This window comes from Filobasidium floriforme (assembly GCF_021052385.1).
Source record: "Filobasidium floriforme strain CBS 6241 chromosome Unknown HD553scaffold_20, whole genome shotgun sequence".
NCBI lineage: Eukaryota > Fungi > Basidiomycota > Tremellomycetes > Filobasidiales > Filobasidiaceae > Filobasidium > Filobasidium floriforme.
The window spans coordinates 1-14,941 of record NW_025763641.1 but is presented as its reverse complement, the minus strand read 5'-3'; the positions used below and the strand labels follow the sequence as shown (position 1 = coordinate 14,941).

At 53.6% G+C, this 14,941-nt stretch overlaps 7 protein-coding genes across 7 annotated transcripts; 4 read left to right on the top strand and 3 right to left on the bottom strand.

Annotated features, from left to right (window-relative positions):
• Positions 1-599: 599 nt before the first annotated feature.
• On the bottom strand, positions 600-3,381 carry HD553DRAFT_316286 (putative pantothenate transporter). Its single transcript, XM_046180601.1, has 9 exons — positions 2,724-3,381; positions 2,516-2,649; positions 2,383-2,448; positions 2,202-2,308; positions 2,061-2,079; positions 1,813-1,981; positions 1,378-1,747; positions 1,010-1,307; positions 600-936 (listed from the first exon to the last, which is right to left on the bottom strand). The coding sequence occupies exons 1-9, from the start codon at positions 2,897-2,899 to the stop codon at positions 767-769; spliced, it is 1,509 nt and encodes a 502-aa protein (XP_046034208.1). The 5' UTR covers positions 2,900-3,381; the 3' UTR covers positions 600-766.
• A 122-nt stretch (positions 3,382-3,503) lies between these two features.
• Positions 3,504-4,688, top strand: HD553DRAFT_287636 (Pyruvate/Phosphoenolpyruvate kinase-like domain-containing protein). The gene is made up of 4 exons (XM_046178285.1): positions 3,504-3,779; positions 3,848-3,999; positions 4,069-4,304; positions 4,373-4,688. Exons 1-4 carry the CDS (start codon positions 3,630-3,632, stop codon positions 4,633-4,635), a joined length of 801 nt encoding a protein of 266 aa, XP_046034207.1. The 5' UTR covers positions 3,504-3,629; the 3' UTR covers positions 4,636-4,688.
• A 465-nt stretch (positions 4,689-5,153) lies between these two features.
• Positions 5,154-5,764, bottom strand: HD553DRAFT_275842 (translation initiation inhibitor; the record flags this gene model as incomplete). The annotated part of the gene is made up of 5 exons (XM_046177927.1): positions 5,154-5,249; positions 5,316-5,368; positions 5,437-5,512; positions 5,580-5,653; positions 5,713-5,764. The coding sequence occupies 5 exons, from the start codon at positions 5,762-5,764 to the stop codon at positions 5,154-5,156; spliced, it is 351 nt and encodes a 116-aa protein (XP_046034206.1).
• A 566-nt stretch (positions 5,765-6,330) lies between these two features.
• HD553DRAFT_360938 (putative gibberellin 3-beta hydroxylase) lies at positions 6,331-7,962 on the top strand (the record flags this gene model as incomplete). The annotated part of the gene is made up of 4 exons (XM_046183964.1): positions 6,331-6,576; positions 6,656-6,904; positions 7,004-7,469; positions 7,563-7,962. The coding sequence occupies 4 exons, from the start codon at positions 6,331-6,333 to the stop codon at positions 7,805-7,807; spliced, it is 1,206 nt and encodes a 401-aa protein (XP_046034205.1). The 3' UTR covers positions 7,808-7,962.
• Positions 7,963-8,846: 884 nt separating this feature from the next.
• HD553DRAFT_104714 (major facilitator superfamily domain-containing protein) lies at positions 8,847-11,302 on the top strand. The gene is made up of 9 exons (XM_046176400.1): positions 8,847-9,053; positions 9,130-9,150; positions 9,236-9,504; positions 9,581-9,651; positions 9,727-9,907; positions 9,998-10,119; positions 10,188-10,400; positions 10,475-10,774; positions 10,841-11,302. The coding sequence occupies exons 1-9, from the start codon at positions 8,965-8,967 to the stop codon at positions 11,099-11,101; spliced, it is 1,527 nt and encodes a 508-aa protein (XP_046034204.1). The 5' UTR covers positions 8,847-8,964; the 3' UTR covers positions 11,102-11,302.
• A 196-nt stretch (positions 11,303-11,498) lies between these two features.
• Positions 11,499-13,640, top strand: HD553DRAFT_351825 (major facilitator superfamily domain-containing protein; the record flags this gene model as incomplete). Its single annotated transcript, XM_046183646.1, has 12 exons — positions 11,499-11,727; positions 11,796-11,947; positions 12,028-12,192; positions 12,251-12,407; positions 12,476-12,685; positions 12,754-12,866; positions 12,925-13,016; positions 13,084-13,132; positions 13,204-13,230; positions 13,296-13,331; positions 13,397-13,483; positions 13,551-13,640. 12 exons carry the CDS (start codon positions 11,499-11,501, stop codon positions 13,638-13,640), a joined length of 1,407 nt encoding a protein of 468 aa, XP_046034203.1.
• A 117-nt stretch (positions 13,641-13,757) lies between these two features.
• HD553DRAFT_344510 (uncharacterized protein) lies at positions 13,758-14,789 on the bottom strand (the record flags this gene model as incomplete). Its single annotated transcript, XM_046182994.1, has 3 exons — positions 13,758-14,088; positions 14,170-14,357; positions 14,445-14,789. 3 exons carry the CDS (start codon positions 14,787-14,789, stop codon positions 13,758-13,760), a joined length of 864 nt encoding a protein of 287 aa, XP_046034202.1.
• Between the last annotated feature and the right edge of the window lie 152 nt (positions 14,790-14,941).

Here is a 14,941-nt window from a genome sequence, read left to right as displayed (position 1 = left end):
GAAGCAGGGGTTGAGACATTGATCTACATTGAAGCCACATGTCGCCCGAGGGTTACCGAAAGCAGCGTGTTCGAGGGAAGGTAAGTCCCGGGCGGCCGATTACATAAGCAGCTAATAACGTTTCGCCCGCTATATCCGCGCGACCACGCGCGCGCCGAACGATCTTCAACCAGCCACTTTTGATCTTCCGATCACCGACGATTGCTTGGCAATTCTCCAACTTTATACGAAAGTGGAGTATACGAACGAGAGTCGAGGCAGACCATACGGTGCGCACGTATAGTGTAGTCGCATGCGAACAGGTTGAAGCAGCACACGGAATCGCTTGCGTCCGAGAGAGGCGGAATCCAAGATTCTTTTGCACCGTCGCTTCCTCCCCCCGTCTCGTGTAGTGACAGAGCTTGCGTAACCAAGACAGCTTGACGCCCTGTCCAGGTTCTGTCTCACTAAAATGAAACCTTACGGGACTTGTCTTCCTCCATTTGCAGCCGCCGTTGATCAGAATCACGATACGGTGCATGTCCCCAGCTCCTTGAGTCTAAGGATAACTGATATGACAGTGCGATCCGCCTCTCGCTCTTTCGCCCTAGGAAGACTATCAAAAAGTGTTGCAACGCATCGCAGACAAATCGTAATCTTATTTCTGGTGGCGCGATACAGCCTTGCACAACTTATTTGCGAAACCATCAGGCGTATACAAAGCAATTGCTATAATAGCGACAACAATGCCTTCCTTTCGCGAAGGCTCGATCGCTTCTCGAATCTCTCAATACATCTCGTACCTCCAACCAAGTTCGATCATCTCCTCGGTCACACCGCCTCGCTTGACAGACCTCAACTGTTCGTAATCCCCCGAAGCGAGCTTCTTGTTCTCGTTGTGGACGAACCAGCGGTAGAAGGTGATGGTTCCAGCGAAGATGGCGGCACAACCGATCACTACAAGGTCGACCATCGACTAGTGTCAGCGAGAGGACGATCAGACGGGGAACAACAGTGGGACACGGCTTACGCGTTCCAAAAGCCGGAAAGTACCTTGGAGCCCCGATGTAGAGGTAGCTCATCCAGATGTTGGACGTGCCTCCGATGGAGTTGACGAGTGCAGTAGCGGCAGCTCGTTTGGTCGTGGGCCGAGCGATGTGCAGGTTGATCGTCTTGTAAAGCAAGATCTGGGGTCCGACCGATGCGAACGGCATGATCATCATGGCAAAGTACCGAGCGCCGACGTTGGTCGTGGCCATCGGGATCAAGTAGGTCGTGGTAGCGATGCTGATGAGCACCAAGATGATGGGGTAGACCGTGTTTTTGCGCTGAGACATCCCGGTGGGCAGTCTGTCAGCGCTGCAAAAGATGAGAGACGACGCGACGGCTCCGACTCACATCCGAGTACCAACTGATCATGTAGTAAACCCCTCCAGCCAGCACGTAAGGCGGGGCCGTCAGCAACAAGCTGATCGTCCGGTTATACCCCAGAGACTGCACGATGCTGGGGAAAAAGTTGGCGATGGATCCTTGGCATTGTGACATCATGTTCATGAAGATGAGCATCCAGATCTTGGGATCCTTAAGGGCTGCCAAGAACGGTTGCCAGGTGCTGGGTTCGACGGTACCCTCGGCGGCACCGGATTCGGATTCGATCCTCCATACGGCCAGGTCCCGCTGGATGGGTGTGAGGAACTTGGCATTGTGAGGATATTCTGGCATGAGGAAGGCGCAGATAGCACCGATACCGACGGTCGCTGACCCTTCACTGTAAGATGACACACCTGGAGATAAGCTTGAGGCTTCTTGTTAGAGCCAGAATGGCGTACTCACATAATGAACAACCACTGCCACCCGGCGATCCCGTGAGCACCATCGAGCGAGAGCACGGCAGCCGCAAACAGTCCGCCGAAAGCGTTTCCAAACTGCTGGGCGATGTACAATCCGGCCAGACGCTTTCCTAGCTCTGCCTTGGGATACCAAGCCGACAGATAGTAGACCGCTGTTTAAGAAGAGGGAGGGGTCACAGGTCTATCAGTGTCTCGTACCGGTCGAGGTCCTTCCGAGACAGATGTACTCACCTCCAGGGAAGAATACACTCTACAATGTAATGAGGGTGGCCAAAGATAGGAGTCATCAGACAGGGGTCGTCGGATAGGGGTCATCACATAGGGGTCATCAGATAGGGGTCATCGATCTCAGATCACGATACCTCGACTCACCTCAACCACTCCGAGACAAATTCGAACGGCCAGAAGTTGATTATAGTTCTTGACCGCTGCAGTAGAAGCAGAGATGGCTCCCCAGATCATGCAAGCCGTAGTGATGTCTGTTGGTTGAGCGGACGGACAAGTGAGTCAGTTGTGCTTTATAGGAACAGGTGCATAGCAGAGATGAACTCACAGAGACCAGGGCGGGGGATTCGACTGATGATCAAGTTGGAAGGGATCTGGAAGGGCAGGTAACCGACTGTGTGAACGGGACGTGACGGTGATCAGCATGAGCGGGAACATGGTGACCGAAATCGAAAACTCACCGAACAGGATCGAGATGGCAGTGGCGAACTCCTGCGTCGTCAAGTTCAAGTCTTCCATGATCCCTTGGAGCTTGGCAGCCGCCAAGTTCTGTCGGTCGATATAGTTGAGGAGGTAGAGGATACCGATGATCGGTCTACGCGTAGCGGAAGGGGAATAGGCGAAGTCAGTCCATGCTTCACAGAGCACTCCCATCCCTGACCGACTCACAAGATCGTCAGATCCATCTTCCGACGAAGCTTCTTCGTGGCAAGTTCCAGCTCATCCCGACTCAATCCTCGGAGGCTCTCGGGCAGTCGGTCAGACTCGACAGGCGCTTCCAGGACTTGTACAGTTCCTTCCAAGGTCGCATCGGCCAGTTCATGCTTGTCTTCGTGGATGCCCATAGTCTGGTTGCTGGGAGATCGAAAGGTGGTGATTTGATGTGAGTCAGAACATATGCACTGTATGTTTCATCTTCAAATCTCGACGGCTTCGATGCCACTGCTTTATAGATATTGGACCGGGCTTGGTGGTGTCCGATTTCGCTGCTCGCTGGCCTGCTTGAGCACCGATAACGGCCTGCGATTGCGAGTAGGTCATCTGACCAGGCGAGACTCCATGTTGTGATAGTGTGAGATGCGGTGACGGTCCGAAAGGAACACTTATCGACGGGGATGGCGATAGTGGTTGTATGGCATCGTCTGCAAGACTGTGGGAGGGAGCAGGAGGAGCTCTCTGGACTGCTGGAGAGGACCCCCGACGGTACCAAAAAGAACGGGGAAATCAAATCGTACCAAAATGGCACGTGGAAATCTCATACTCGGCATTGTATCTTCTACATGCGCCTCGTATGCAGCGCAGCGGACGCTGGCATCGGCGATCCAGTGAAGCCTCAAGGAGGAGTAAGTAGCTCCATCTCTTGCCTCTTGTCCCGTTAGGTAGAGTTCTGTAGAGTGATGTCGGCTGATAGTAGTAGCGCGCATGGCCCAAATCGACGCGATGGCAAGTGTATAAGAATGATGGCGCGTAGGATTGGTTTGCCCATTCATCTCGAGGGCTAGCATTCTGATTTCTCTCAGACTCCCATCATCGTCGCCTTCTTCTACCCCAAACGTCAAATCCTCAATTTTCATCATGTCCTACAACACTGCCCACACTACCACCAACGCCAACTCCCGATTGAGACTGCTCAACAAGTTGAAGTCGGGCGAGTTTCCGCTCATGACCTTCATGGCCATCTCCTCTGTTCGCATGGCGCAAATCGTTTCCCTCACGGGTGTCGACGTGAGTATCTACGAGATTACTTCTCATACCCTGTTCGTGGTGCTGATCCATGTGGACGATTCTCTTAGGGTATCATCGTCGATTGCGAGCACGGAAACATTGGCGACGATTCGATGCACAACTCGGTGGCTGCCATCTCGGCTCTGGGGGTTAGCCCGATCATCCGAGTCAGGGGCACTTCATCTGACATCCTCAAACGAGCTCTGGATACCGGCGCACAGTAAGTTCTTGCCTCTTGGCGACTGAAAGTACAGTGTAGCGCGTTGACCCATCGTTCTCCTCTCGCCAGCGGTCTGATGGTACCCCAGGTCAACACTGCCGAGGAAGCACAACAGGTTGTCACATACTCCAAGTTCCCTCCTCAAGGCCTTCGAGGTCAAGGTTCAGCTTTCCCAGCTATCGCCCATGGACTTACAACACCCGAGTATATGAAGTCCGCCAACGAAACTCTGATCACGATGATCCAGATCGAGACGGCGGCGGGCGTCGAGAACGTTGATGCCATCTGCGCTGTGCCCGGTGTTGGTGAGTCCAAGTAGTTATCTGCGCCCCGCTGAGATTATCACTGATCACGATGCTATGACATACGACAGATCTCATCTTCATCGGGCCCAACGATCTCGCACAATCCCTGCTCGGCTACGTCCCCGCGCGTGGCGACGAACCCGTCTTCAAGTCGGCCATCGAAAAGATCGTCGCTGCCGCCAAGAAGCACGGCAAATGGGTGGGACGGCTCGTCAACAATGGATCCCTCGCCAAGGATGCGAAGAACACGTTCGATACCGTCGCTATCACCGGAGATACGAAAGCTATTCAGAATTGGTACATGAGCGAGTTTGATATCGCGAGGTCCTGATCAGCGCCTGGAAAGATTCTACTTGTATCGAGTACATTGCGAACGATTTCCACTACATATACAAACAAATTACTTGTTGAGTTCCAGGGTTGGCGTTCTCTGATCTCGTCATCAAATCTGCGGTATCACTGTTATTTCCTGTGTGGTCTCAGCTTCCTTCAAATAGTACATCTCACAGCTCGATGTGTTGCCACCGATTCAAGACCGTCTTCGGGCGCTTGTCGAGTTGGGCTTGACTTCGGAGATATGGCGATCAATGAACAAGATGTGGTTCTCTGTACTGGCGTGGGAGATCAGACGATCCGTCTATGTGTGTTCCTCTCGTGTACTTGGCGAGAGAGCACTCACTTTCGCTGTCTCAGACGAGTCGCTTGAGATGATTCAAGACATCACTGCACGAAGCGTCGAGACTGCGAAACAGACTTCCCCTATGGTCGATCGTAGTGGCAGCACGAATGAACATCCAGTCATGCAACAAGTATCGAATACAGTCACAACGATATTATGTACAAGAACATCTACACCTGGGCGACACATTCGATCTCGATCACGGTGCCTTCGCCGGGAGCGACGGCTTGCAGGCACGAGCGCGCTGGCATAGGTTGGGGCAGGAACTGATAATGGGACGTTTGATGAGCGATCGGTAAGCGACATTCTTGCTACCTAGAAACGATACGTACCTCGATGTAGACCTCGTTCATAGCGGCAAAGTCCTTCATGTCGGCTAGGTAGACTGTTGTTCCGGAACGCGCAAGCGGAGTCAGACGATAGCAAGGCAAGCAAAGGGCCAAGTCGACTCACCGTTGTACTTGACGACTTGCTCCAAGGACGATCCGGACAGCTCGAGGACTTCTTTGAGGTTTTGCAAGACCTTCCTCTGCAAAGTCGAACAGATTCAATGGTCAGATCTGTTCTCCGCTCGGGCTTCGCTTTCGACGACTCACGGTGGCAGCCTTGATCTCGCCGGTCGCCGTCTGGCCAGCACAGAAGACTAAACCGGGGACCTTGACAGCCGGGCCTAAGATCGCACGAAGTGTCAGCGTGAGTCTCACGTCGAGGACTAAGCGGACGATCTACAGTTGTGAGGCTTGGTGGGGAATTTGTCGCTAGAGATGAGTTGTCTGGACATGTTGGCGCGGGTTGACGAGAAGCTGACTGCGGAAGTGTAGAAGAGGAATGACGGACTTGTACTCGCGCTGACTGTCAAAGAAACACCGATACCCCTTTCGACGGTATATGTAGGATGATTCGGTGAATTCTGCATACTTTCCTTTGAACCCATGCGGTGTGGCAATGCTACAAGCTGCTCGATTACAGATCACCGGACGACGGTTTAAGAGCATGGGAGTTGCTCAGTTTTCCGCGGTAAAAAGCGCCACCTCGGACACATCCCGGAGCCAGCGGGCCGATCGACGACCGTCGTTCGTATCAAGTGACCTTCGAGCAGTCTATCTCGAGGACCTTGTTGAAGGAAAGCGGCATTGATTGCTGACATGACATTTGCCAAACACGCAAGGAAGCCCGATAACCCTTGCAGGGAGGAGGAGGAGCTATGCATGTGGCCATGTTGAAGGGCAACCTCCTTACCCCTATCTTAGGACGGGAGAATATAAATCGCCAGTCCACAAGATGGAGTAGTTGCGACACATCTAGCATTGCTTTGTACATCACTCCCACAACATCCACATTCGCAACATGCCATCCAGTCCTCTCTTCAACCCTCCTTCGCCCGACGCTGCTGGCAAACCCACGGTCCCCGCCTGGGTTCCGCCTCCGATCACCAAGCAGACCGATGGGTTCGCGACGCTCAAATCGATCGACCTCAGCAAGATGGATTCGGACGACCCCAAGGTCGTCGCCGAGCTCGTCGAGGAGGTCAAGGTCGCCATCAGGGATGACGGGTTCATCTTCCTCGAGAACTACGGGATCTCTTATGAGCAGGTGAGCGAGTCGACATATCCCTCGAGTTGGATCCGCGCGTACGAGGGAGTTGACCATTGGTTTGTCTCGCCCATCCCAGTTGAACCGCCAGTTCTCCTTGGCTCAATACCTCTACAACAACATCAGCGAGGAGGACAAGGAGCGACTCCTGTTCGACCCCGAGACCGGTCGATGGTCGGGCTACAAACACCCGTACGGTTTCAAGAAGAAGCGAGGGGTCCCTGATGGGATCGAGCAGTTCAACTGGTATAACCGAGAGTGGCAGGACATCAACAGGATCCCTAGTTGTCTTCATCCGTTCATGGACGAGATCGAGGCGTTTTGTAACGTGAGTCCGCTGTGGTCTGTCGACGAGACTTGCTTGACCCTCGAACCTTGACTCGAGCTGATCAGCCGACTTGATTCCAAACCGGTTCTTGCGTTGCAGTACCTGACCAAGTCCGTCAACCGTCGTCTCTTGACGCTCTTCTCCCGCGTCCTCGAATTGCCGGACGACTATCTCTGGGACAACGTCCAGTCCCACGGAAGCCCCACCGGCGAAGGATACTTCCGCCACGCCCTGTTCCGTCCGGTCGAGAAGACCACGCAGGAACAGTCTAAAGGACTGAGAATGCACGGGCATACGGATTTCGGATTGACCACGCTGTTGTTCTCCGTCCCGATCTCTTGTCTCCAGATTTGGGGGAGGGATGAGCAGTGGTATTACGTTCCTTATAAGCCGGGCGCTTTGGTCATCAATATCGGGGAGACGTTGGAGATTGTCTCCGGGGGTCATTTCAAGGCAACTCGACACCGAGTGTTTAGGCCTCCTGCCGATCAGTTGCACGAGGAGAGGCTGTCGTTGGTCCTTTTCAACTCTTCCTTGGGGAACCTCCGCATGACACCTGCCAAAGGTGAGTCTTCGACGAGGACTTCATATCGGTGTTCAGATCCATCAGGCTGATATCTCGACTGGTTGCTCTTGCTTTGTTTCGCCGCCTCCCCAGACTCGCCCCTCATCCAGCGCGAAGGCTGTATCGAAGAACAAGGCGTCTTCAAAGAATTCCAAGCGATCATGAGACAAGGCGTCCCTGTGCCCACCAACCAGCAATGGCGAGAAGTCCAGATCGCCGAGGCGACCGACCCTACCGATACCGAGCGGAACAGGATCGGAGCGGATCAGATCTTGATCGATGGCAAGTTGATGCAGAATCGACAGTATTTCGGGGTCAAGGTTTTGTTGCCCGTTTGATCGAGGGTTTGAGCAGAAGTTGTATTGTCGTCGTGTCGTTTACCTATTGTAAGATCGAACAAAGGATAGCCAGTATATGAGATCGGTTCGTGCATTCAGTGCCTTTGTTTGAGTCGATGATTCGGCTGGTGTGATATTGTATTCGAATGGGGCACTTCCAGATGCGTTCGAAGATGACACAGGATCAAAGCTTGTGGTCGCTCGACATCGCTTTAGGTCCTGTACTGCATCGATGATCCGTGGCACGAGAACACGACGTAGTAAACATGATCATGTCCGCTTTCGAGGACAATTTGCATCCGCGATCCACCTATTCCATCATCACGTGGCGTCGACCTTCTCTCGCCAATCAGTACTTTCGTGTCTCATCATTTCCTGATCATCACAGCCAGAAGTGCGGTTTCACGATCATCATCATCACGATGATATCATTATGATCATCAGCTTCGGTACTGATCGCAATGGAAGCTATGAGTTATCGATACGGTGATCAAGGGAACATCATGGCGTTCCGGTCCGAGAGATCAAATCTCGGCGATTTTGCCGGTCTGAGCAGATCTGACCTGCACTGCGTCTGGAGACAAGGCGATCGGACTCACAGCGATATGGAACGGGTACAGAGAGCAATCAGATCCTCCGTCGTGTCTGGACTCTGCACGTCATCGCCGACATGTCGAGAGGATGCGCTTTGCTCGTCAGAGGTCAGAGGTGGAAGATGTCTGAACATCGCCCCGTGTTTCCCGTATCGCTCAAGCCCGATGAGACGATGGCGCGTCACATGGTCAAAATCAATACCCCGCTGCTCTTGGCGAGTCCCCCGCATTCTCATTTCGGAATCAAAAGATCAACTTCAGAGCTCAGGCTCAGCAGCAGCAGCGGGCGGGAAAGATAAGTTGGGTGGCTTTTACGGCTCTGCATAGCCGAGTTTGGCCGGGGGAGTTGCTCGAACGGGAGATCTCAATAACAATCGGATCGATTCCCTATCGATATGATCACGCTAGGTCAGACGACCGGTCGACAGGCGATATCCATCAGATATAGATAGCTGCAACATCATTCGACATCATTCACCTATACTGTGCTTTTACCTACTGGGACATCAACATCAACCATACAATTCCCCTCGGTCGGATAAACAGATTAAACTGTAGCTCATCATGGTCGAGCTAGCTACCCTTCAGATCGGGTCCCTCCGATACAACTCGCCGATGGTCCAGGTGGCCTTGCTCGGTTTCGTCGTATTCTGGTAGGTCTCAGGTTGAATCCCGTAGCGATTACACAGGACCTGAGGCTGATTTTCTTGGTGCTTCTGCGCTTTGTAGTACGGTCGGGATGTTCAGCGCGTGAGTCGTCAGTCCGCCCCAGACGCTGGTTATCACTGCTTACCCAGAAGCCTCTCTCTCTCCGTCTCTGTCTGTGTCCCATCAGCGTCTCCAACTTGGGAGCCGGAGGGACACAAGATATCGTCATGTCAAACATCGCCAACTCGATCCTCTATGCAACCTTTGCGTTCGGCGGTCTAGGAGCAGGAGCCGTTACCAACCTGCTCGGGCCTCGATACACCCTCTTATTGGGAAGTCTCGGCTATGCGTTCTACATCGGAAGCCTTTGGTGCTTCCAGACGCAGGGGACCAAATGGTTCGTATACCTAGGAGGAGCCGTGTTGGGTGCTTGTGCGTCTTTGCTCTGGAGTGCCCGTAAGTTTCGAGGCTCGGGGCGAGGGGTTGGCACGTTTTTGTTCAAGGGGGCTTATCGATTGGTGGATCGGCTCAGAGGGTTGTTTGATGATGGCCATCCCCTCGGAAAAGGACAAGGGAAAGGCTTTCAGTCTGTTCTGGGCGATCGTGAGTAGAACCTCTCCAGCCTGCCTCGACTAGAACTTGTCAACTGATACGATATCAAATGTTTTCGTCACCTAGTTCAACTCGGGTTCGCTCATGGGGGCCTTGATCGTCCTGGGGATTACTGCTCAAGACGGACAGGTCTCGACCATCTCTACTGGAATCTACTTGGCTTTCTTGATCATCATGTTGATCGGAGCCGCTTCGACCATGACCATCTTGCCCTTGCACAAGATCGTTCGAGGGGATGGAACTGCCGGTGAGTTTCGACAACCCGTAGAGGGACGGGGCTTGAAGTGATTTTAATGGGGACGATGTTTCTGATCTTGATTTATCGCATCACATACAGTCTCCGTTCAAGCCCAGGCGACTCTTAAGGAGGAAGTCACCGGCATGTGGAAGGTCATCAAGGATTGGCGCATGATCGTCCTCCTCCCCATGTTTTTTGCCTCCAACTACTTTTACGCCTACGTGAGCAATTTCTGCGTCAGTTAACGCTTTAGCGCACGAGCCTAACGCCATGCACGTACTTCCGACAGCAAGGAGCCCTGAACGTTGCCAAATTCAACGGCCGAACCCGTGCGCTTGTCGCGGTGCTCGATGGTCTGGGTGCCATCCTCGGAGCCATCTTTGTCGGTCTCTTGCTCGACAAGCTCCCGTTCGCCAGGCGTAAGCGAGGGATGATCGGGGTTGCGACCGTCTTCTTCTTGGGAATTGCTGTTTGGGGAGGTGGTCTAGGGTTCCAGCTCGGGGTGAGTCTAGTCCTACAGGATCTGGAGGTTCCTGCAATGCCACGAAGGACTAATAAGACGCGGTTGATATCTAGTTCACTCGGGAATCTAAATCCCCCAACTGGGATTGGACCGACAAGGTCGCTCACGGACCCATCGTCCTCTACATGTCGTACTATATCATGGACTCGGCCTTCCAGGGATTGGCTTGTGAGTTCCACAACTACGCGCTTGCGGGCGATGTACCACAGGCTAACTGCGCCTCGGATCGCTTCGCAGACTGGATCATGGGCGCCTTGTCGAACGACCCTTGGAAGCTCGCTCGATTTGCCGGTCTGTACAAGGCCGTTCAGTCTGCTGGTGGTGCCATTAGCTACGGTATGGATGCTGTCAAGGTGAGGAGCGGTGTTCGATCTGACCAACCTGGAATCGAACTGACGCCCACTTAATCCTGAACGCAGACCCCTTACTTGACCGAACACCTCGTCTCCGCCTTGCTCTTCCTCGTTTCGCTACCGCTTGCCGGTATCGTGGTCTACACGATGAACGAGACGACGACCGAGATCGAGGGGGAGATCCACGTCGAGGACCTGCACGATTCGCACATGGCGGTACCCAAGGGTCATCACACCGCGACCAGGACCGACAGCAACGACGAGGAAGACAAGCTCGGCTACGACGAAAAGGTTGGACACGTCAGCGTCGAGCATGCCGACAAGTAGAACGGGCTCAAGGGCCTTTGGCAAAGTGGACAATTATACATCTAGGGGGTTTCATTCTGGTTGTATCGCTTGAGCATCGGCAGGTTTGACTAATAGCTAAGAGCTAGGTATCGAAGAAGCGCGTTCTTCGTAGCGTTGTATCACTGCTACTTGGTCATAATGAAGGATTCAATGCGAGTATGACATCTTCTGTCAAATGAAGCAAGTGTTGATCCGTAGCTGAGGTGCCTGATCATCGCGTCGGGTTTGGCGGGGATCGTCGGTTAGGTACCTGCAGCACATCTCATACACCTCCAGCCCGAGACCAGGTTTCTGTCGTTTCGAAGAGATAGAAGATTGTATCGATACGCTCGTTGTGATAGATCTGGACCTGCCAAATCCTTATTCATAGTCCAGCATGTCGCACGCTGGTTCAAGCAAACCCGGCATCCAGCGAGGGGACTCGATCGAACTCCGAGATCGGGCGATACACCGGACTTCGTTAGGGGACGACGTGCGACCCGCTCAGAGTTCCGCCAGCAGCGCCAAGGACTATGTGGTTGATAGCGCTACACAGAGTATTGATCTGGACGCAAGTGGGCATGAAGAATATCTCGACGGCGGGTTTGGTTGGGTCATCGTTGGTTGTGAGTCTCGCCCAAGATGTCGGATGTAGCCAGCCATCGTTGGCTGAGTCAGTCTTACGTCGACACAGGTACCTTCCTCATCGCATTCCATTTCCTCGGGCTGTTATATGCGTGGGGAGTGATACAAGCCGACCTCAACAAGAAGGGACTTGGAGGATCTCAACTATTGAGTCTGATAGGAGGACTCAACGCCTTCTTTACCGCAGCGTTCTGTCTGCCCGTGCGTGGTCCCAAACTTTAGGGTTTCCGCTCGATCTCGCCTGAATGGCTTACGTCTTGCCCTCGCTCTTGCGCTCTCAGACCTCGTTCATACTACGGAAATGCGGACCACGAATAGTCGGACTCGTCGGCGTCAGCTTCCTTTCCCTCTCCCTGTTTCTGTGTTCGTTCGCGACGCACAGTCTCGGCGGACTGATCGTATTGCAAGGATGTTGTGCGGGGATCGCCAATGGGGCGCTGTTCATGGTCAGTACCAAGGGTGGCGCTTTGAACGGGGTGTCGCTGACCGGCGATGGTCTTGTAGACGGTCTATCCTTTACCTTCTCAGTTTTTCATGAGGAAACGAGGCTTGGCCACGGGGATCACATCGTGTGGAGGGGGGATCGGGGGAGCTGCATGGAGCGTGATCGTGGAAAAGTTGATCTCGAAGGTCGGGCTCTCATGGACTTATAGGGTGTTGGGTGAGTCGAGCGAATAGACACTGCATTGCAATGGTGTCAATGCTGATGACCTTACCGCGGCTCGAAAGCGCTCTCGACATTGGTACTTTGCCTGCCCGCTGCCTATACCCTTCGACCCGGTGTTCAACCTCGACCGACTCAACCGTTGTCCGGCACCGACATGACGCCTACGCCAGAGAAGAGCATCTTCAAATCGAGCATGTACCTCAGGGTGGTCTTGACGTGTGTCATCGTCAGCTGGCCCTTCTTCATCCCGCCGTTCTACTTGCCGCAGTATGGTGGGTCTCGCGCGGGTCTAGGCAGAAAGGTTTCACAAAGCGCTGATTGCCTTCACACTGGAATACAGCCGTTTCTATCGGTATGACAGCGAGTCAAGGCGCTCTCTTCTCAGCATTATACAATATCTCGAGCGGGATCGGCAGGATTGGCTTCGGTTACATGGCGGATATGCTGGTCGGAGTATGTACAACAAGGTGTCTACTAAGCGCGTATCTAGCTGACATCTCTCGTGCCAAAGAACTTGACTTCGTGGATCATCGCCTTACTGTCGATCCTGCTGAGCAGTCTGACAGTGTGGCCGTTCAGTGTCACGTTTGCGAGTGTCGCAGGGTGAGTAGCGAGATTGAGGCCTGGTTCATTGTAGTGATTGACCATTCATTTATCTCTACCTTAACAGGTTCTCCATCTGGTGTGGACTCGGCTCTGGCGGTTTCTTCTCGCTGCAGGTATGTTGTCAACAGTATCGCGTAGAATGTCTCTCAGTAATCTCTCCCCGCAGTCCTCTATCGTCGGCCAGGTGGTAGGGAATCACAGAATCCATCAGGTGCGTCTTTGCCGATACCACGCGTGCCAATAAAGGCTGACCCATTCGCGCTGTTCGTCGTGTAGGCTATCGGTTGGATCGAGATGGCGCAGTCCTTTGGGGTAGGTCCATGATGTTCGTTGAATTATGACCTGAGCAAGTCGCTGATCCCGGCTTTCGCTTCTAGGGTCTGATTGGTCCTCTAACCGCGGGTCTCTTGCTCGAAAAGTTTGGAGGAACCGATGCCGGGGCTGCACCATACAAGCCGACGATGGTGAGATGTTCTCGTCTGTGCACTTGTGTGACTGTACACGGTGTTGACCTTCCGATGCCTCTTGCAGTACGTCGTGGGAGGCAGCACGGCTGTCGCGTCACTCCTAGCGTTGTCAGTCAGGGCCAGTTACACAAAGAAGATCTTTGTCAAGGCGTGACGACCGTCTTGTCTCGTTGTAGAGCTTGCACTTCAGGTCGATATGATGAACGCTCGAGCGAGTGCTTGCAACGATGGGTTTAGTGACGAGGGGACCACCAAACATGCCCGAGTCTTTCTAGAGCACGTAGATGTTTCGCAAGACTGCCTGTCCAATCAACCACTTTCGACGTCGATTGAAGACCTCCTCGACCCAGAGGCGAGCGGCATGCGAGTTTCCAGCTTGAATTCCGATGACGCTCATGCAGCCGAAACTACCGGACGTCTCTTGTTGAAGCAATTGCCATGCGATCAAGAAAGCTCGCCAGGCGTAGAGGGCGACAAGGGGGGATTCTTGAATGACGTCCGTCGTGTCATCGAGGTAAAGCAGAAACCACTCGATATGCGGGATGAGATTCTGCTTGATCTCTGGGTGGATGATGAGGTCCTGTGTTGAGGCGAGGTAGGCACTGTGAGGAACGATGCGAACACGTTGCGGTGAGCTACAGTGGAGATGCGATTAGATGATAGCATATAACCCCCCAACTCACGCAGTAGCTACGGCTCCCTCCAAGCTAGATTCGATGATCCCTCGCATGTGCGACGGACTCCACGAGAGCATCTCCAGCATCGCCATTCGCCAGGTAGCTTCGACCAGTATCCGATCGTCAGCACCAGGTTGACTCGGCAGCAGGCCATCGAATACATGTCTCAATGCGGCCAGCGGTTTCCGAAGCATCTAGTGTCGAGAGAGGCGGCTTTTGTCAGTTCCCTTCGTATTCGCATCGCCTGCCAATGAAGAACTCGACATCGCTCTACGACTCACCTCGGGTCTCTCCATGCTCACGCTCCCCGTCATTGTCGACCAACCCGACACCTCCCTCAAACTCGACGAAATGAAATTGATGACGTTCATCACTCCCTGCAGACCTAGGTGAGGGAAATGTTTGCGATCGAGATCCGGGATAGCAAACATGTGGCGCACGGATTCAGAATATTGCATGGTCTCCAGGCTGGCTTCGTTCCGGTGACTGGCGAGTAGGCGGTAGTGCGCCCAGTCTGCGGCTGTCTCGATGGCCCAGACGGTGTCGGGGCAGGGCATGTCGTGCTTGATCTCGAGGTGCGACAAGAGCCGGGGCAGCGAGAGGATTTGGTACCAGACGCCGTCCATGTGATGAAGCGCAAAAATGGTCCTAGGGCCTCGGTAACTAGATCAACATCATTGCTATACAACGAGACTGCGACGATCTTAGGGGTTAGGGGTTAGGGGTTAGGGGTTAGGGGTTAGGGGTTAGGGGTTAGGGGTTAGGGGTTAGGGTTAGG

Excerpts from the sequence above, each read along its gene's own strand:
- HD553DRAFT_316286 (XM_046180601.1), bottom strand. The coding sequence starts at position 2,899 with ATGGGCATCCACGAAGACAAGCATGAACTGGCCGATGCGACCTTGGAA. Across the intron at positions 1,308-1,377 it reads TGATCAGTTGGTACTCGGAT|CGCAAAAACACGGTCTACCC; the intron begins GTGAGTCGGAGC and ends GGGATGTCTCAG. Across the intron at positions 937-1,009 it reads CTTTCCGGCTTTTGGAACGC|TGATCGGTTGTGCCGCCATC; the intron begins GTAAGCCGTGTC and ends TCGACCTTGTAG.
- HD553DRAFT_104714 (XM_046176400.1), top strand. The coding sequence starts at position 8,965 with ATGGTCGAGCTAGCTACCCTTCAGATCGGGTCCCTCCGATACAACTCG. Across the intron at positions 9,908-9,997 it reads TCGAGGGGATGGAACTGCCG|TCTCCGTTCAAGCCCAGGCG; the intron begins GTGAGTTTCGAC and ends CATCACATACAG. Across the intron at positions 10,401-10,474 it reads GTCTAGGGTTCCAGCTCGGG|TTCACTCGGGAATCTAAATC; the intron begins GTGAGTCTAGTC and ends GTTGATATCTAG.
- HD553DRAFT_287636 (XM_046178285.1), top strand. The coding sequence starts at position 3,630 with ATGTCCTACAACACTGCCCACACTACCACCAACGCCAACTCCCGATTG. Across the intron at positions 4,000-4,068 it reads GCTCTGGATACCGGCGCACA|CGGTCTGATGGTACCCCAGG; the intron begins GTAAGTTCTTGC and ends TCCTCTCGCCAG. Across the intron at positions 4,305-4,372 it reads CTGCGCTGTGCCCGGTGTTG|ATCTCATCTTCATCGGGCCC; the intron begins GTGAGTCCAAGT and ends GACATACGACAG.